Consider the following 21,943-nt stretch of genomic DNA (forward strand, 5'->3'; position numbering starts at 1 on the left):
CTCCCTAAAAAGTATTCTTTTATATGTCAAAACCACAGCCTGTATTTAGGGAATGCAATTATTATAAAAACCTATCCCTCTCATTAAACATCTAAATATGACATGACCTAAGGAAAAAACGTTCTCCAAAATTAATCTGTTTGTTTTGCAATGGTGTACATGTAATATTAGTCAACCTTCTAGGCCATATCCTTCAAAAAGAGACACATCATCACTCCTGAAACCAAAACCCTACTGCTGTGTTCTGCAGGTGGTTTATAAGTCTGAGATAAAGAATTTACTCACGAATATAATTCACAATTACATGTCATACACTCAAACATAAACCCAAAAACCTTTTGAAATCTTCAGGAAGCTTCTCATTATACACATGTGGAAACTTAGTGTTCAAGAATGGCACTGAATTAAATACAATCGTTCCTCAGCATCCAAGGGGGCCTGGTTCCAAGACCCTCACAGATACCAAAATACACAGATGCTCAAGTCCCTCATATAAAATGGTATAGTATCTGCATATAACCTATGCACACCCCTCCCCCATATACTTTATTACTTTTAAAATATTTATTTATTTATTTATTTAGGCTGCGCTGGGCCTTAGTTGTGGCATGCGGGATGTAGTTCCCCAACCAGGGAGCAAACCCGGACCCCCTGCATTGAGAGCATGCAGTCTACCCACTGGACCAGCAAACTGCCTCCACCCCATATACTTTAAATCAGCTCTAGATTACTTATAACACCTAAGACAGTGTAAATGCTATGTAAATGGTTGTAAATACAGTGTAAATGCTATGCCTATATAGTTGCCAGCATGCAGCAAATTCAAGTTTTGCTTTTTGAAACTTTCTGGAATTTTTTTCCAAATATTTTTGACCCGCAGTTGGTTGCGTACAGGGACAGGGAACCTGAGGATATGGAGACTGACTGTATACTCCTGGTCATGTGACAAGTACATCCTTGGAAAAGAAAGAGCATCCAACTTGCTTAAGAACACTCAGCAAGGCAAACATCCCAAGTGCAATATGCTGACTCTAAATGCCTCATTCTCCCATTCTTTCCCAGGGCCCCTAGTTCAGGGTATCTAGCTAGTCACCCAAAGTAACATCCCTGGAAGGTTACCACCTAGGAGTGTTGCTCACAATGCCTCCCTTGGACTCAGTGGCACACACAAGGCCCTGCCATGAGCTAACTCACCCAGACCCCCATGCTGTAAGTCCCATTAGCTTCTCCTAACATTCTGGTCTTCCCCCCGCTTTTATACGTTCACATGTCACTTTATTATGAATGCAGGTGGCAACATCTTTCTCCTAATTGCTGCTTTGTATTAGCTATGAATTCCCATCATTAAGAACAAGCAGGCTTTGGAGAAGGTTCTGAGAGTTACTCTGTGGACTTTGTGACAGCTCTTTGGCACAGAGGCTTCGACAGCTTCTATTCCAGACAGTAGAGCTGCTGACTGGTGGGGTTAGGGGGGAGGTGGTAGGGTACCATGAGGCCTAACCAACCCCACAGCAGTCTTTGAGAAGACTTACTACTTGGCTACAAAGTAGTCTTTTTGGCTCACCAGTCCACACACTCATCACTGCTGCAGTGTCATTTGTAAATACAAATGTCTACAGTATGGATGGAATAGTAAAATCACCTGGATAAAGTACAGAAAAGCTTTACTTTTCTCCCCCGTTTCCTTGTCATGTGAAGGCACATCAAAAAAAAAAAAACAAACAAAACAAAACTGCAACGCTCCTTGAATTGTTTATGAAGCCAATAAAGGAACCAGACTCTCAGTCCAGGCTGCAAGGACTGCCTGGGCCCATCGATGAGAACTTATATGGTTCAGAGGTTTAAAACCACATGGTCTCCTGAAACAGTCCTGAGCACCAAGCTCCCCGCCTGACTGGTTCATGGGCTTCCAGATGTAATCTACTTAGGGCAGGAAGTATGCAGAATCAAGGGGCTAGGCCTCTGTACTAGAGAGTTTTATCACAGAGTGAGGTTTTACAGCCTCCTATATCAGTGAATGTTTAAAATTTTTTTCCATACCTGCCCTCAAGAATTGCATCATGGGCTTCCCTGGTGGTGCAGTGGTTAAGAATCCGCCTGCCAATGCAGGAGACATGGGTTCGAGCCCTGGTCCGGGAAGACCCCACATGCCGTGGAGCAACTAAACCCATGCGCCACAACTACTGAACCTGCGCTCTAGAGCCCATGAGCCACAACTACTGAGCCCGCATGCCACAACTACTGAAGCCCATGCGCCTAGACCCCATGTTCCACAACAAGAGAAGCCACCGCAATGAGAAGCCTGCGTACCACAATGAAGAGCAGCCCCCCACTCGCCGTGACTAGAGAAAAGCCCACGCGCAGCAACGAAGACCCAATGCAGCCAAAAATAAATAAATTTATTTTAAAAAGAAACAACAAATAAAAACATTTATCCCAGGCATCAAGGGCAAAACACCTTCCTTAAAAAAAAAAAAAAAAAGAAAGAAAGGAAAAAGAGTCAGTCCTGCATGGCTCCCCTACTCACTAGCTACGTGACCTTGGGCAAGTAACTTACCCTCTCTATGCCTTCACGTCCTCACGAGCACACAACTTAACTGAAAAGGGTCGTGATGAGGATTAAATGAGATAATATACCCAACACTCAGCCCTCTGTCGGTGCTCAGCATCGTAGTGCTGCCTTTACTGTTTCAATGATCAGATCAAAACAACCACACTGTGCTATAACTTTGTCATTCTCTGTGTAGGTAGTTAAGTTCCTGATTAATCAGTGGACTACTTAGTAAATTGGACTCAGCATTAAAGATTGACTGGATTAAAAGTAAAATCTTCCCAAGACAATTAAGAGCTCAAACCAGTTTAAACTGAATACTGCAGTCAGTCATTAGGCACTGGGGTTAATGTAAGTACCATTTTTTCTTTGCTAAAGTTAGCACTAACTTCCTTAGAGGGCATGTAATTCAGGTAGTCACAGCACCACCCTATCAAAAAAGCTTAGCAACCATGAATGAGTCACTTTTGCTCCACTTCTTACAGTAATGCTAAGCTTAAGTGTCATAGCCTCAAGATTCAGCACCAGCTTCTCTTAAAAAAGAAACAGTCTCATAACATATTGCCATGTGAAAGGGAAAAAAAGAAAAAGACTGAACTGCAAAACACAGGTATACCTCATTTTATTGTGTTTCGCTTTACTAAGCTTCACTGATGTTGTAGTTCTTGCAAATTGAAGGTTTGTGGCAACCCGGCATTGTCAGCTAATGGTTAACATTTTTTAGCAATAACTTTAGAAAAAAATGTATTTTATTGAAGTATAGTTTATTTACAATATTGTGTAGTAATGAAGTAGTTTTAAATTAAGATATATACATTGGTTTTTTTTTAGACAGAATGCTATTGCATACTTAACAGAGGACAGTATAGTGTAAACATAACTTTAATACGCACTGGGAAACCAAACATTCATGTGACTCCCTTACTGAAATATTTTGCTTTATTGTGGTGCTCTGGAACCAAACCTGCAATATCTCTGAGATATGCCTGTATATGATCCCATATGATCCCATTAAATCAAAACAAAAAGAGTGCATGAGTGTGAATGTGTGTGATATATGTATTCATACATGCAGAAATGTAGGAAAAAACAAGGATTTATACCAAATATATATGTACATATATGTATATATTATATATTAACTATAATTCCTTCCCACTAGTGTGATAAAGAATATTTTTTTCCTCTGGGCTTTCTGTGTTTTTTTGTTTGGTTGGTTGGTTTATTTTGCGGTACGCAGGCCTGTCACCACTGTGGCCTCTCCCGATGCGGAGCACAGGCTCCAAACGCACAGGCTCAGCGGCCATGGCTCACGGGCCCAGCTGCTCCGCGGCACGTGGGATTCTCCCGGACCGGGGCACGAACCCGCATCCCCCGCATCACCAGGCGGACTCTCAAGCACTGCGCCACCAGGGAAGCCCTTGTTTTGTTTTTTAATTTCATAACCTTTTTTCCTTATTTAAAAAAAAATGCACGATCAATGTTTAAAAAACCACAGAAGGGCTTCCCTGGGAAGCCCTGTGGCCTCGGGAGAGGCCACAGTGGTGACAGGCCTGCCTACCGCAAAATAAATAAATAAATAAAAATTAAAAAAAAAAAAATAGAGGCCGCGATACTGAGAGGCCCGCACACTGCGATGAAGAGTGGCCCCCGCTTGCCACAACTAGAGAAAGCCCTCGCACAGAAATGAAGACCCAACACAGCAAAAATAAATAAATTAATTAATAAACTCCTACGCCCAACATCAAAAAAAAGCATTATTTATAAAAAGAAAAACTGATAAAAACAGACTTGATCAAATTTTTTTAAAAAAACAAACAAACAAAAAACAAGACAAACAGTATTTTGGACCCTGAGAGTTCTTCCCCTTGTTTTGTTGTGGGGTTTTTGTTTTCATTTTTGTGTTATAATAAATAGAGATCATGGTGCCATTTTTTGAGCACTCATTTAAACAGAGAGGAGGACAAACCTATTAACAGAAAAACCAAACAAGCTTTGAATTATAAAAAAATTATCAAAAAAGAGAAAATAACAAGTGTTGGCAAGGATGTGGAGAAACTGGAATCCTTGTACACTACTGGTGGGAATGTAAAATGGTACAGCCACTGTGGAAAATAGTATGGCAGTTCCTCAAATATCAAAACTAGAATTACCATATGATCCAGCAATTTCACTTCTGGGTACATAACCCAAAGAATTGAAAGCAGGGTCTTGAAAACCTGTTTATACACCCACGTTCATAGCAGCATTACTCACAATAGCAAAAATGTGGAAACAACCCAGTGTCCACCAACAGATGAATGGATAAGCAAAATGTAGTAAGTATAGACATACAATGGAATATTATTCAGCCTTTAAAAAGGAACAAAATTGCACAATATGCTACAACAGGTGAGAACCTTGTGGACATTATTCCAAGTGAAACAAGCCAGTCACAAAAAGACAAATACTGTGTGATTCCACTAATATGACATACTTAGAGTATTCAAAATAAAAAAAACAGAAAATAAAACGGTGGTTACCAGGAGCTAGGCAGAGTGGAAAATAGGGAGTTATTGTTTAATGGGTTTAGAGTTTCAGTTTTATAAGCTGGATGGTAGTGATGGTTGTACAACAATGTGAATGAATATTAAATATAATACCGCTGAACTGTACACTTAAAAATGGTTAAGATGCTAAATTCTGTTAGGTCTATTTTACCAAAATTAAAAAATATATATACAAAGAAGTGTGTATGTGCCTATGACTTATGACCTATACAAGCTACAGCTGTACTTCTATATGGAATATACTGTGAAATACACAACAACGAGAAACTTTTTAAATATGCAGAAATAAACACAAATGGAAGCTCTAGTAGTTTCTTTCTGCACCCTAGTGGTTTGCTTCGGGCGCCCCTCAGGAGGCCCAAATCCTGAGATCTGATGTGCATGGGAAGGTGATGCCTCCTTCTCGAGCCCAGACCCCACTGTGCACAGAGCAAAGAGTAGTGCCAGCAGTGGCCCACCCCTGATGTTAGTCTGCTTTCTCTTCCTCCATCTCTTCTCTTGCATTCCAGGAGTATTTAACCCTGCTCCCAGGTCTCAAGAATATTTAATCCTAACAGACTCAGGTATAACAAATCCTGAGCAAGCAGCAAATCCCTGGCAAATTTAGAGAGAGACCGGAATGGAAACTGGATGGAAATGCTACTCTCCAGAGCCATGGAGAGCCTTGAAAAACCACATGGTGAACTGGCAAAACTTGAACTAGAATAAGGTTTACCAAACAAGTCTCTTGCGTGCTTGGAGAATGAACAGATCCCAAAGTCTTAAAAACACTGCTTGGGCAAAAACCTGTGACAATGAACTAAAAGAATAAAGTCAGATCTAAAATGAGGCTGGATGCCAGCCAGCTACTGCGGAGAGGCTTACCTTCAGTATCTCAGGTTCTTTGATATCCAGAGACCTTGGGTTCCAGTGTTGTAGATTTTTATGTAATCTGTGATACTTATGAGCACTTGGTGGTGTAAAAAACCAAATCATGCAAACTGCAGTCATGAATCCAAGGCCAATGCCCAGAAAGAGTCCACTCACGTAATGGGGGAGGGGGAGGATGAGGTACGCATAGACACACATGACAAAGAAGCCCAGCATCTTCACGGGCAATTCGGGGTGCTGCATGGCCAAGTCCACCTCGTGGTCACTGTCCAGAACCGTGCCATCGTCTGCCAGCACCTCTGGCTTGAGAGGGACTTCTGAGAGCCTCTCAACTTTACTCTCTCCCTCCATTTCCAAATCAAAGTCCTCAGTGTACAGTTCACAAAACTCTTCATCCTCTTTGCTCACCAAGGCAGACAGAGAGCATCTCTCAAGAACCAGAGAGCCGGTCTTCAGGCCTACCTCCTTCAGACTGCTCCCCTGAGAACTCTTCGGCTCTGCCTCTCTCGCAGGGTCCTCGGAGGACTGTGGAAGGTCACTCCTGGGGACGTCAGGGTCACTCCCCAAGCCCTCCCCCTCGGAGTCACACTCCTCCTCCTTGATGCTGTAGTTGTTATTGCTTTCCAAGTGACCGTTCAGGCTGGACAGATTGGAGAGCTCTGAAGCACTTGAAGATAAGGCTTTGGGCCTATGGCTGCCACTTTCTTCCCCAATAATTTTACTAAAAAGCTGAAAAGGGTCATATATGACTTCAGAAAGGCGTCGCTTAGTGTCTTCAATTTTCGCCTCCATTTCGGGCACTTTAAAAAAGGAGCGTGTATCGGAAGGCGACGTCAGAGGGGAAGAGGGTGCAGTTTTGGAATCTCCACCTGTGTTTCGTGGCTGCGTGAACTGCTTGAACAGGTGTAAATTCAGCTTGGAGTCGGGTGGCTTGTACAACACGTTATCTGACTCCTGCCTGGAGGTGTCGGTGGACAGAGACTTGACTAACGTCTTCATCAAGTGCCGGTGCCGTGGGGGGTGGGGGGATTCTTTTGGCTCCACCTCTGTTGACAGGGACTTCACGAGGCTCATGAAGGGCTTTGCGCTGGAAAGGGTGGAGGATGAGGCACTGGATGGGAGGATGGGAGACCTGGAAGGCGAGGACAGCGGGGAGGAAGAACTGGTTTTCTGCTCATAAAGGGACGACACGCTGGGAGAGCTAGCTAAGGGCCCCGACGAAGACGAGCCCGGGGACAGAGCCAATGGCACCGTACTTAATACTTGTGCTGCTGCAGGAGGGGGCTCCAGCAGCTTTGCAGTGTTCTCGGAGACGGGCAAGATGGCAGGGGACACAGACAGTCTGTCTGCCAGGATGAGATGGGCGCCAGGGCCAGCGGGGTCATGGCCACCCCGGGGTTCAAGATAGAGGTCTTCCTTGGCTTCGAGCCCCGTTACAATGCTTTGGTCGTCCAGCCCCTCCTCCAGGTACTCCCTGAACTCCTCCTCCTCTTCCTCCTCCTCCTCCCCGGATGCCGAGAAGTGGATGGCGATAGTGTCTCGGGACACGGACCTCTGCACGTGCACTCTGGGGGCTGACGGTTTTGGCATGTCAATGGTTTTTTCGGCATGGCGACCATTCAGACTTGTCATCGCCGGCTTCACAAGGGCTCAGGCTCTGTGAAAACAGCGAGAAAACCAGAAGTCAGAAAGCGGTTTCTCCATAGGACGCGCTGTCGTGTGTGGACAGGAATGCAGATGAAGCTCACTTCTAAATGGTGATTATGCTTTTACTTGGAAGATGGCCACTGTTTTTATTTGAGCAGGTTTAATGGTTTAATTTTCATCAGATAAATTACAGTTAGGCATTCTCTTTTATGAGCAAACTACAAACCAGTGTTATAAACCGCATACAATCTGTTTTCCTTCACAACATCTAACTCATTGTTTCCTCCCTCTTAACTGGCTCATTTCTATCAGTAATTCTATATTGCAAGGCTTGAAAGACCTGCACAACAGTTGCTACCAGTATTACTTCAGAAGTCCAACAGGATAAAATGCAGCATCCTGGCGATTTTGAGGATCTTGGAATAAAAATTTCACCAGTGGTTTTCCAGCTATAAAAAGCTAATCCTGGAGGGTTACTGCTTTCATTGCAATTTTCACAGCAATCCTAACAATTCTTTTGCGTCTCCCACCAACGCTCATATATCTTGCCACTGCATATAAGGAGCAAAGTATCCAAGGGGGTAAGGGACATCTGTAAACTAACTGCTGTGATCTGTTGGCTTCTTTATCCCCCAAATGGTAGGTACCCTAAGGCCAGAGTATTTAGGCAGCCATGAAGACATGGCCATTTTCTGAGGCTTCAAGATAAAGCAAACTTGTATTTTAAACTGAATCCAAGAATCAAAGGGCAGGAAAATGAAGTCTCAATGCTGCAACCCACCACCAACTGAGAACTCTGCTAAGAGCTAGGGTGAGAGACATGGAGGCTATGCTTTCCGCCCTTCAGGAGCTTAGTTGCTGGAGAGAAAACAGACACCTGAAAAGCCGGGCAGAAAAACAAAAGAAGCCAAGCGCACCCTGTGACACCCAGTGCATTACATCTCCCCCTATTCACTTACGGCCCACTTATTGGGAACAAGGCATCATGACAGGTCCTACAAGAGGGAAATGAACACTATCTGGAAAAAAACCCTGTCAAAGGAGCTAAAACGCACTTGAGGAGTGACCTTCAGGAGTTCTGAGGAGGGTGAGAGCAGTGTGGATGGTAGGACACCTGCTCGCTGTTTTAAACTGAGGGGTAGGTTGTGGCTAAATGGGTGTGATTAGAAAGAAGGGACAAAGGCATGAAGATGAGCACGGGCATGGTGTGTCCTGACACATGGGTCTATTCTCCATGTCCAGGATGGAGGGTGGGTGTTGGGGACCCGGGGGAGACCACCAGTACGAGAGAGGCATCATGCGAGAGAGGAAAGACCAGCCTTGGGACCAGGAAATATGGCTTCTGATACTTGCTCCTTTTCCAGCTGATTCTGTGGGACCTTGAACAAGCCAAGACCTCTATGGGTCTCAGAATCTTCATCTGTTAAACGAGGCACCAAGAGTCCTTTCCAAATCTAAAACCCTACGTTTATGTTTACAGGTGATAGTACACAACCCAATCTGATATACTCACACAAGTAATCTGCCATAGACAATCAACATTATGTTGCTTGCTTGTTTCTTTTTTTTTCTTTTCTTTTTAAAAATATTTATTTATTTATTTGGCTGTGCCGGGTCTTAGTTGCAGCGTGCAGGATCTTCGTAGCAACATGCAGGATCTTTAGTTGCAGCATGGGGGACCTAGTTCCCTGACCAGGGCTCGAACCCGGGCCCCCTGCATTGGGAGTGCAGTCTTAGCCACTGGACCACCAGGGAAGTCCCTTGCTCGTTTCTTTAATTTGAAAAACTCCTATAGTTAAGTCTTCCACCAAATATTCATGTTCAAAATGCTAGCAACTGATACCACCAACAAGAGAAAAGGTAAACCTGTGTGTGTGTTGAGGGGATGGGGGGGATGGGACCTGGGGCGGGTGGGCAAGAAAAACTATTTCCTAGAAACAGAAAATAACCCAGCGATGACAAGAATTACAGTTAAAGGGCCCAGTCCCAACAAGGACACATCTGAAACAACACATTTTCAGTATCAACACTTAAGAGAAATTACTTTCATAAAAATTTTCCAACAGAGTTTTTGCCCAAGCTCATTCATGACCCTCAGGCTCTCCTATCCCCATTGGATCCAAGAAAAGGAAATGATCTCTATCAATCAGACAAAGCAATTTAAATCCAGGAGCTGGCGGCAAGCTAGAAAGACACAGCCTCGGGTCCAGGACAATCCTTCCCTGTTACCTCAAAGCCAACAAGTTTGTTGGCTTAGTGAGAAGAAAAATACCAAGCGCAACATACATTTTTCATTTAACTGTCACCTACTTTTATAGGGGTAATTTAAAAAGAAAATTACAGAGGTAATTTTAAAAGTTTGGTACTTGATAACTCTCAATAGGCTGAAAAATCAGCTTTATTTAAATTGCTTTAATAACATAAAGGATGATCTGAAAGGCTCTGCTGCTCTGAGGCTGCTTCACTGGTAGTAAAAGTGACTGTGGGCGCAGGTGCCCATACAGAGAGCATGACCGGGGGGCTGAACAGTGTGAGTCGGTCCTCTGAGGAGCAAGGCGAGAGTGGAGAGGCTCTTTTATAGTAGAGGGTGGGATGGCCTGGGAATCCACAGGCAAAGTCAGGTCCAGTCCAGGGCCACAGGGCCAAACAGCAGTGTGTCCAGGAGCCTGTGGTCTCAGCAGCCTGGGTCCTGGAGAAGAGTGCACTGGCACCTGCCCAGGAAGGGCCATCATGGGCCTATCTGCCCAAACCTCCAACACATAGTCGGGCCCCCTGACTTACCGGTTAAAGGGACCTCTGCTGATCTCTGACTAGACTGTCTTAAGGTCTTGTTGGGCTGCACCCTGCAGGCCTACAGCCCTGTGCTCGCCCTGCTTCAAGACAGAAGAAAGACCCTGGAGGCAGCTACGGAGACATCAACGGTTTAATGGATGGGGAAGCTTATATATCTGAAGCAAGGTTCTGAAGCGACACCCCACCTGGGTGGTGGACGGTGGGCAGGACATGGCAGCAGTCTTCACTCGCAGGGGGTACGGGAGAGGCCAGTTACAGGGGGAACTTACGTCAGGTTTGCTCATTGGTTACCAGGGAAACTAGCAGAGGGGCGTGCCCCTCACCGCCCTTTTCATAAGAACAATCACTAACTGGGGCCTGGGGCAAGCATGCAGGAAGGTCAGTCATGTGAGGAGAGTGTGGGTGAAGCATGTGCAGGTCTGGCTGGGGATGTACAGAGAGCAAGAGAACAGACATCTTGAGTGGTCTGACCGCAGAGGTCTGTGTCAGCCAACTGGGCCTGAGCTGGGCCCCATAGAGAGCTAGGTGCCAGGCAGCCAGCCAGAGTAGGCAGTCTGGCTCACCATGGCTAATGTCTTTCTCCAAGGCTCAGGCAGTGGCTTCAGAGGTTTAGAGTAACCTCCCTCAAATCCATGCTGAGCGAAGTCTAGCCCACTTCATTGGTTTTGTACTAAAACATGCCACGTGAGGTTAGAGCAGCACTACTCCTTTTTAAATGTAAGAAAATCTTAGGGCCCTGTTTGCTTATCTGCAAATGAGGGGGTTAGACCAGATAAACAAAGACTGCTTCTAGGACCCAAACTGCTGGATAACTGTGTGTCCTGGAACTCGAGTCCCTGGTTTGGGTTCTAGACAAACCATCAAGTGGCCACTCCTTCCTCCTCCTGGGGAGTCCTCCAAGCCTCCTCCTCTCCATCCTTCAATGGCTGGTGACTGGGGCCAGTAAAGCCGACCCTCCCACAGTCACAGCACTGCAGGACAGCCAAGGTCAAGAGGAAAAGCACCTGACTGTTGTCCAGGACCTTTACGTGGTGGGTCCAAGGACACAGCACTGAATGAGGAGGGGACGGGGAGACGGTTAGACACGGGCTTTTGACACTCATGTCCTGATGCCTTTGCCACCACAGCAATCTGCCTCCTCAAGCATGTCATGGACACTCATTATGACTGCTTGTCCTGGCCTTGGTACCTGCCCTCCGTGCTCTGGCATGAACAGCTCTACCAGGAACTAAGAGCTCAGTTCTCAACAGCTAGCATGTGATTAGCAGGATTGGGAAATAAGAATTCGGTATCCATCTGTCAAGCTAGCATCATAAAAAGTAGCCTCCTGCCCTCTACTATCTCAATTCAATTATAACCAGGCTCAACAAAAAAAAAGGGAGGGGGACAACCTTATCTCAAGCCCTCAGGAATTGAAATGTCAAAAAAGGTCATTTCTCACCCAACAGGTCTCCTTCTTCCAAAGCCACCAGCACAAGACCGTGGGTTTTAACACTGATTTTGAGTCTTGTGAGGGGAGGGCCTATAGCTCACATTGTCATATAGGATGATTTTATGCCAGAGATATGTTTAAACAAAAGTCTGATTTGGTCATGAGCAAAGTGGTGCTAAAGATTAACCCCATCCAGCCCCAGAATGGATGGGAGTGGCAGAGGCAACGTTGACAAACTGAAGCTAGAGGTCTGCTGGGAAAACAGACTCCATCATCAGTCCACCAGTCTGCTGAAAACAACTAACAATGAAATCCATATTTTTTAAAAATCTGAAAAGCACTGAAGCTTCAACAACTGAGTAAAGAACCACCAGGCCAAAAGGAAGAACCCCAGAGGGATGAGCCCTACAGAATCCACTCTTACCCTCAAAACATTGGATGATTCTGGCAAATTGGAACCTTCATTTTATTGATCTCCTAAGCAGAAATCAAAGTTCAGGGCTGGCTGAGGTGGAGCTGTAACTGGAGACTGTTCCACAATGAGCTGGAATGCCAAAGGGCTACATCTATCTACCTGGTAGTAGATGAACCAGAAGCAAAAAAGCCCTCACTTAGATCTGAGAGCTTCGAGGACATTAGCTAAGTGAAATAAGCCAGTCACACAAAAAAATGAATACTGTATGATTCCACTTATGTGAGCTAGCTAAAGTAGTCAAATTCAAATAAACAGAAAGTAGGATGGCAGTTACCAGGGGCTGGGGGTAGTAGGAAATAGGGACTTGTTTTTTAATGGAGATAGAGTTTTGTATGATGAGAAAGGTCTGTAGATCGGTTGCAGAACAATGTGAATATACTTAACACTACTGAGTTGCACACTTAAAAACAGAATGGTAAATTTTATGTTATGTATACTTTACCTTAATTGAAAATAAAATTTTTTTTTAAATTTCACCATTCAAAACTTTAGAATGAAATAATGTAATATTTTGAACTACTTATCATGCTGACTAAAACAATTCTATTCAAAAAGCTCACACTGGGGCTTCCCTGGTGGCGCAGTGGTTGAGAGTCTGCCTGCCGATGCAGGGCACACGGATTCGTGCCCTGGTCCTGGAAGATCCCACATGCCACGGAGCGGCTGGGCCCGTGAGCCATGGCTGCTGAGCCTGCGCGTCCGGAGCCTGTGCTCCGCGACGGGAGACGCCTCTCCCGTCGCGGAGCACAGGCTCCAGACACACAGGCTCAGCGGCCATGGCTCACGGGCCTAGCTGCTCCGCGGCATGTGGGATCTTCCTGGACTGCAGCACGAACCCGTGTCCCCTGCATCGGCAGGCGGACTCTCAACCACTGCGCCACCAGGGAAGCCCTGGAGATGGGTCTTGATGGAAGTCTTCACTATAACTCTCCATTAAAGTTACTATGCCTTGTAAACATGTTCATAGCTCTCATTAAGATTGAGAAAGCCTCTAATAAGGAAGAGGAATTCAAAAAATAGCTAGAAACAAATGACAATGAAAACACAACAACCCAAAACCTATGGGACGCAGCAAAAGCAGCTCTAAGGGGGAAGTTTATAGCAATTCAATCTCACCTCTAGAAACAAGAAAAATCTCAAATAAACAATTTAACCTTACACCTAAAGCAACCAGAGAAAGAAGAACAAAGAAAACCCAAAGTCAGTAGAAGTGAAAAAAAATCATAAAGATCAGAGCAGAAATAAATGAAATAGAAATGAAGAAAACAGTAGCAAAGATGGATAAAATTAAAAGTTGGTTCTTTGAGAAGATAAACAAAATTGATAAACCTTTAGCCAGACTCATCAAGAAAAAAAGGGAGAGGATGCAAATCAATAAAATTAGAAATGAAAAAGGAGAAATCACAACTGACACTGCAGAAATACAAAGGATTATAAGAGACTACTACAAATAACAACATGCCAATAAAATGGACAACCACGAAGAAATGGACAAATTCTTGGAAAGGTACAATTTTCCAAGACTCAACCAGGAAGAATTAGAAAATATAAACAGACCCATCACAAGTAATAAAATTGAAACTGTAATTAAAAATTTTCCAGCAAACAAAAGTCCAAGACCAGATGGCTTCACAGGTGAATTCTATCAAAAATTTAGAGAAGAGCTAACACCTATCCTTCTCAAACTCTTCCCAAAAAATTGCAGAGGGAAGAACACTCCCAAATTCGTTCTACGAGGCCACTATCACTAATACCAAAACCAGACAAAGATATCACAAAAAAAGAAAATTACAGACCAACATCACTGATGAACATAGATGCAAAAATCCTCAAAATACTAGCAAACAGAATCCAACAACACATTAAAAAAATCATACATGATGATCAAGTGGGATTTATCCCAGGAATGCAAGGATTCTTCAATGTATACAAATCAATCAACGTGATACACCATATTAACAAATTAAGGAATGAAAATCATACGATCATCTCAGTAGATGCAGAAAAAGCTTTCGACAAAACTCAGCACCCATTTATGATAAAAACTCTCAAGTAAATGGGTACAGAGTGAACCTACCTCAACATAATAAAGGCCAGGTATGACAAACCCACAGCAAACATCATTCTCAATGGTGAAAAACTGAAAGCACTTCCACTAAGATCAGGAACAAGACACGGATGTCCACTCTTACCACTATTATTCAACACAGTTTTGGAAGTCCTAGCCATGGCAATCAGAGAAGAAAAAGAAATAAAAGGAATACAAATTGGAAAAGAGGAAGTAAAACTGTCACTGTTTGCAGAGAATCCTAAAGATGCCACCAGAAAACTACCAGAACTAATCAATGAATTTGGTAAGGTTGCAGGATACAAAATTAATGCACAGAAATCTCTGGCATTCCTATACACTAACAATGAAAAATCAGAAAGAGAAATTAAGGAAACAATCAGATTTACCATCACAACAAAAAGAATAAAATATCTTGGAATAAACCTACCTAAGGAGGCAAAAGGCTTGTACTCAGAAAACTATAAAACACCAATGAAAGAAATCAAAGATGACATAAACAGATGGAGAAATATACCATGTTCTTGGATTGGAAGAATCAATATTGTGAAAATGACCATACTACCCAAAGCAATCTACAGATTCAATGCAATCCCTATCAAACTACCAATGGCGTTCTTCACAGAATTAGAACAAAAAATTTTACCATTTGTATGGAAACACAAAAGACCCTGAATAGCCAAAGAAATCTTGAGAAAGAAAAAGGGAGCTGGAGGAATCAGGCTCCCCAACTTCAAACTATACTACAAAGCTACAGTAATCAAGACAGTATGGTACTGGCACAAAAACAGAAATATAGATCAATGGTACAGGACAGAAAGCCCAGAGATAAACCCACATACATATGGTCACCTAATTTATGACAAAGGAAGCAAGGATATACAACGGAGAAAGACAGCCTCTTCAATAAGTTGCCTGCTGGGAAAACTGGACAGCTACATGTAAAAGAATGAAATTAGAACACTACTTAACACCATACACAAAAATAAACTCCAAATGGATTAAAGACCTAACTGTAAGACTGGACACTATAAAACTCTTAGAGGAAAACATAGGAAAAACACTCTTTGACATAAACCACAGCAAGATCTTTTTTGACCCACCTCTTAAGAGTAATGAAAATAAAAACAAAAATAAACAACTGGGACCTAATTAAACTTAAAAGCTTTTGCAAAGCACAGGAAACCATAAAGATGAAAAGACAACCCTCAGAATGGGAGAAAACATTTGTAAACGAAGCAACAGACAAAGGATTAATCTCCAAAATATACGAACAGCTCATGGAGCTCAACATCAAAAAAACAAACAACACAATTAAAAAATAAGCAGAAGACCTAAACAGATATTTCACCAACAAAGACATACAGATGGCCAAGAGGCACATGAAAAGATGCTCAACATCACTAACTATTAGAGAAATGCAAATCAAAACTACAGTGAGGTATCACCTCACACCAGTCAGAATGGCCATCATCAATAATAATAAATGTTGGAGAAGGTGTGGAGAAAAGGGAACCCTCTTGCACTGTTGGTGGGAATGTAAACTGATACAGCCACTATGGAGAACAGTATGGAGGTTCCTTAAAGAACTAAAAATAGAGCTACCATACAACACAGCAATCCCACTACTGGGCATATATCCTGAGAAAACCATAATTCAAAAAGAGTCATGTACCACAACGTTCATTGCAGCACTATTTACAACAGCCAGGACATGGACTAAGCATCCACTGACAGATGAATGGATAAAGAAAATGTGGCACATATATACAATGGAATATTACTCAGCCATAAAAAGAAACGAAACTGAGTTATTTGTAGTGAGGTGGATGGACCTAGAGTCTGTCATACAGAGTGAAGTAAGTCAGGAAGAGAAAAACAAATATTGTATATTAACGCATATGTGTGTAATCTAGTAAAATGGTACAGAAGAATCTATTTGCAGGGCAGGAACAGAGACACAGACATACAGAACGGACATGTGGACACAGGAGGGGAAGGTCGGATGAACTGGGAGATTAGGTTTGAGATAAATACATTACCATGTGTAAAATAGCTAGTGGGAACCTGCTGTATAGCACAGGGAGCTCAGCTTGGTGCTCTGTGGTGACCTAGATGGATGGGATGGGGGGGGGTCCAAGAAGGAGGGGATATATGTATACATATAGCTGATTCACTTCATTGTACAGCAGAAACTAACACAACATTGTAAAGCAATTATACTCCAATTTAAAAAAATTTTTTAAGTAAGAAAATAAATAAATAAACAAAACTCAATCACAGAATATTCCAGTGGAAAGGGAAGCTCAGATATTGCCTAGTCCTAAGTGAATAAATCAAATAATTTGAAAGTGGAGAGAAAAAAAGAGAGAGAGAAAGCCTCTAATAAGGGTTTCTCTCCCCAGCATTGATGCAGGATTCTATTCTCTCCAGTCTAAAAATAAGGAACAAATCAATGGCTCCCATCTAATCTGAACTCATAAAAAACAAAAGGCCTCAACAGGAAGCCAGTAGCCAACTTCCCTCCCTATCATGAACTCCACAAACCTATCAACCTCAGTGGAGTCAGGGTTAGAATACCAAACATCCATGAAATGTATTTTAATTCTAGTCACTCAAAAAGGTTATCATCATTACTTAGTCCATGAAAAACCAATCAACAATAAATCAAACTGTACAATGAAAAATGAAGAGCTATCCATACTCGTGCTTCTCTTCATAATCAAATGAATATTTTGCCTTTTACTAAAGATTCATGTGGGGAGGGAAAAAAATATTAAGAGCTATTTCAAGACTCAGTGTTGGCATTTATTAGCTCGGATAAAATAACCTCTCTGAATCTGACAGGTTTGTTTTTTGTGAGTTTTTTGGACTAATTTTCTAATAATAACTGTCCTTCCTACCTCTAGCTGTATTTGAAACAATTCAATCTTGGGGTCCTACAGAGACATAAAAAGAGAAAAGAGTTCCTTTCAGGCCACTCATTTATCAGCCACTCCTCCTCTTGGTCCTTCCACATTAGAACAAATAGTAATGTGGCCATTATCATTATTATTATCAACATTATTATTTTTAATTTCTAACTCATATACTAGATTAGAGGAAGTGCTGAAGGAAGGAAAAAGAGAAGCGAAGCAAGCAACTTTGACTGAAAATTAAACGTGTCTCCAGATGTAGAAAGCACAGTAATACTGCATCTTAAGAGGCAAGCTTGGTTTGGAAGGAACATGCCTCATTTCTCAGGAGCATCCTTACTCCTTCAAAATCACTGTTAAAATTCTTCATCTTTGTAAAATTTGGCCCGTTAGATATTTGCTGTCTCTGAACAAGCTTGCACTTGGACATACGATGTATGGGCACCATCTGCTAGCATGGGCTGTGTCGGTCAATAGTCTTAATTCAAAAACATCTCTTGGCAGCGAAAAGAGTCAAGCCACATTGTATTGCAGAGGATGTCTTAACATCTCTTACCTGTGCAGTTTTTAATAGCATTTGGTTTTATGAAAAGTAGAGAAGGGCCTCAAGGCTCACTTTTTTCCACCTTGATGCTGTAGAGGAAATGGTGAATCTGGTTGGAAACAACCATAGTAGGAAGTTCTGATTTAGCCTAAAAATCTCAAGTACATCTTAATAGCCATCCCTTGATTCATTTAAAGTCAATGAAGCATACTAGAACTGCCAGCAGCCATTCTAATCTGTTAATACTCCACCTCACAAACAAAAATCAATATTGACATTGTAGATAATGAGCTAGTGCTAGGCTTAGTTTCATTTAAAAAGAGAAAAGAAAAAGAAAAGAAAGTACTCTACTACCAGCACAGGCAAGCCTCCCAAGGCACTTAGACCTTGACTGGTAGAAACTCAGAACTCCTTTCGCATTAGTTATTAGGTTCCCAGACCCCCACTCAAATTCTCTTCCAGCCCAGCAAAACAACACAAGGTTTATACTACTAGTACACAACAGCTTCACCCTCTGCAGCCACTGCATGGACTTTTATCTGCCATGAGGAAGGCCCACCTGGGAAGAGGGCCACATCCCTGAAAGGAAAAGGTGTTCAAAAGCATCAACATGATTAGAATTTTGCTTTATAGATTGCTATAATAATCGATGGTTCCAGTAATGAAATCCAAATACAGTTCACAGTAACTCATTCAAAACCAGGTCATACCTTCAGCACAATCACACGAGGCCTATGGAGGTTTATAAAAGATAACACCGATGCCATTCACGGGGGGGGGGCCAGGGTGGAGGGTCTCAAGGAGACAACAGATGGATGTCGTATGATGACATCTATATGAAAGTTCAAAACAAAACAAAACAACCCTAAAGTAATGAAAACTCAGGATAGATATGCCCAAATCAGATGATGCTAATAGAGTAAAGAAGTCTGGGAAATTTTTTTTTTTAATTTAAAAGTCATGTATGTGACTTACGAGGAAGAAACGTGAACAAAATAATATGGTGGACATGAAATATCAGTGCGAGGAAAGGCACCGAGATGGAAACAAGTCAATTAAGACAGAACAAGAGTCGCTAAAGATTAGGTTCGCTACAGCTGAAGGGCTGTTCTGGGGGGGCACGGGAGGAAGATTAATATTGGAATTTAGAGGCAGGGAATCAATTGTTCAAAGACTCTGAAGGCTAAGTGTCTGGATTTATATTTAAATCTTAGGAAACCACTGTAGGTTCTTGAGAAGTTTGAAACCTGGGTGTAAACAGTTTTGTTCAGATGAGTGAGTACCTGGAACCTGGGAGACTGTCGTGCTAAAAATCCGGAAGGAGGATGAGCAGAGGGTAGTGGCTGGGGTCACAAAATAGCACATTTCAAAAGCTCTTGGGGTCAAAGGTTAACAAGGGGTGAATCTGAGAAAGAGTAAATGGTGTTCCTTATTCAGTTTTCATTTTTGCAACCATTGATTGATTGATTGATTGCCATGCTGCTCGGCTTATGGGATTTTACTTCCCTAACCAGGCATTGAACTGAGGCCCTTGCTAGTGAAAGCATGGAGTCCTAACCACTGAACTGCCAGGGAATTCCCACAACCATTTTAAAGTTTGAGATTATTTCCAAATTAAAAACAACATCAGGGGCTCCCCTGGTGGCGCAGTGGTTGAGAGTCCGCCTGCCGATGCAGGGGACACGGGTTCATGCCCCGATCTGGGAGGATCCCACCTGCCGCGGAGCGGCTGGGCCCGTGAGCCATGGCCGCTGAGCCTGCGCGTCCGGAGCCTGTGCTCCGCAACGGGAGAGGCCACAACAGTGAGAGGCCTGCGTACCACAAAAAAAAAAAAAAAAAAAAAAAAAAACAAACAAACAAAAAAAAAAACATCAACAACAAAGCAGTTACCTAACCACTGTCTGGCTTTGGGTCTGTTGTCATATATTGCCCCCTCCCACCTCCCACCGGCCCTTCCAGTCAGAGTTGTCAAACTCAGTTACGGGAGGAAGCCAAAGTTTTACTACTCCTTGAATTTTTTAAACTTTATTTTGAAATAATTATAGACTCTCAGGAAGTGGCATAAGAGAGGTCCTGTGTACATTTCACCAATCACTCCTTACATTTTAAAGTCAAACTTCCTTTTTTTTTTTAATGTTTTTTTGGCCATGCTGTGAGGCATTCAGGATGTTAGCTCCCCGACTAGGCATCGAACCTGAGCCCCCTGCAGTGGAAGTGCAGAGTCTTAACCACTGGACTGACAGGAAAGTCCCTTAAAGTCAAACTTTAAAGTCAAATTCCAAATGGTTAGGAAGTCAAGTTTTAACCACAGACCACCAATTCATCCCTGTAAGAAAAACGTATTCCAATAGGCAGAGTGAAACTTCCACTTATAAGGACTTTCTAATAGTCCTGCTTAATGTCTTCAATGGTCAACTTTAGGAAGACATCTTCCATAGATACTTCCAAAGTACATGAACAGGTAATTCACCCAAAAGTTCAAATGGCCAATAACAAACGAAAGAGCTCAACTGACTAAATACAACAAAGAATTATGAAACAAATCAATGAGACAATATTGGTCATCAAATTCCATCATAAAATATAACGTGATGCTGTCAAGGGCATGTGGAGACAAACCTTCTATTGCAGACAAACCCTCTATTATGTTGGCACATAATTAGCAAAAACTTTTCTGAAACCAATTCTGCAGTAACTATTAAGTACCTCCATAATGTTCATACCTATACACACCAGGCAAAAAGGACTGGGGGCATTAATGCTAGTTTTCTCCACATAACAGCCTTATTATCAGTCATTTTTATTTTCTACTTTTTAGGTATTTCCAAATTCTACTAATTTGGTATTTCCAAAATACTTCTGTAATCTGGGGGAAATAATTACATGTTAAGTGTATGTAAATTTTAAAAATAAAATAATTATCTTCAGAATATCAAATTGTACCCACACCTTACCCATGAGAAAACTAAGACACAGAAAGATTCATTTTTATAAAATGAGTCACACCGTATGTATGTTGTAATCTGTTTTTATACTCAAGATAACACAGTGAAGTAATCCAGCATCTGGGTATCAGCAAGGCCTTTGGCTTCAGTTCTACCAGCTTGGTGGGAGTCTGACCCTCAGGCAAATTATTTACCCTAACCAAGCCTCCCTTTCTCCATCTGTAAAATGCAAATGGCAAAAGACGGTTCAGAAGATTAAATAAAACAATTTAGGTAAAGCACTGAGCATGGTCCCTGGTATGGAGCAAGCATTTACTAAATGTTAACTGTACTTGTAAGTACTTCCTCAAGTCAGTAAAGATTCTTTCACACATGACTTTAAGTAGCTTTATAAAATGAATATTCTATAATGTAACCATTTCAACACAGGATACTAGGAATTTTTTGCTATTACAAACAATGCTGTAAATACATTATGATGCTATACATAAACTTTGACTGCCTCTCTTATTATTTCCTTAGTAATTATTTTTAGAAGTGGAACTACAGGGTTGAATAAGCATATATAAATTTTCACTTCAATTAAAAAAAAACACAATTTCAAGCTCATTGTAAAAAACTTCAAAAACAGATGTATGGGACTTCCCTGGTGACGCAGCGGTTGAGAGTCTGCCTGCCGATGCGGGGGACACGGGTTCGTGCCCCGGTCTGGGAAGATCCCACATGCCGCAGAGCGGCTGGGCCCGTGAGGCATGGCTGCTGAGCCTGCGCGGCCGGAGCCTGTGCTCCGCAACGGGCGGGAAAGGCCGCAACAGTGAGAGGCCCGCGTACCGCAAAACAAACAAACAAACAAAAACAGATGCATGGAGAGAAAAAGTGAAAATTTCTCCTGCTCTGCCCCAAATCAACTGTTTAGGATGTATCCTCTGTCCTTTTGCATGCATTTATAAATACACACAAACACACAAAGCTGTTTTTTGTTTTTAGTCTTCAAATGTAATCATACTATGCATATTGCTTTGCTGTTTGTTTTTCACTTATTATTTCCTGGACCCCTTCCTATTCCAATACATACAAATCTACAGGCATACACACTTTTTCTAGCTAGTACTGATATACCATCATCCACTTAATCATTCTTTTATTGATAGAAA

At 42.3% G+C, this 21,943-nt stretch overlaps 1 protein-coding gene and 1 pseudogene across 2 annotated transcripts in view; one reads left to right on the forward strand and one right to left on the reverse strand.

The window, feature by feature from the left end:
- TEX2 (testis expressed 2) overlaps positions 1-21,943 on the reverse strand; it is a 108,540-nt gene that overhangs the window by 53,747 nt on the left and 32,850 nt on the right. For both annotated transcript variants that reach the window (XM_067022202.1, XM_059046891.2), the window contains exon 2: positions 5,965-7,627. In XM_067022202.1, coding sequence (XP_066878303.1) covers positions 5,965-7,602 — 1,638 coding nt within the window. In that variant the 5' untranslated portion in view covers positions 7,603-7,627. The remainder of the gene's footprint in view (positions 1-5,964; positions 7,628-21,943) is intronic.
- Positions 17,087-17,211, forward strand: LOC131747189 (U5 spliceosomal RNA; annotated as a pseudogene).

The sequence above is a fragment of the Kogia breviceps genome, chromosome 19 (assembly GCF_026419965.1).
Source record: "Kogia breviceps isolate mKogBre1 chromosome 19, mKogBre1 haplotype 1, whole genome shotgun sequence".
NCBI lineage: Eukaryota > Metazoa > Chordata > Mammalia > Artiodactyla > Physeteridae > Kogia > Kogia breviceps.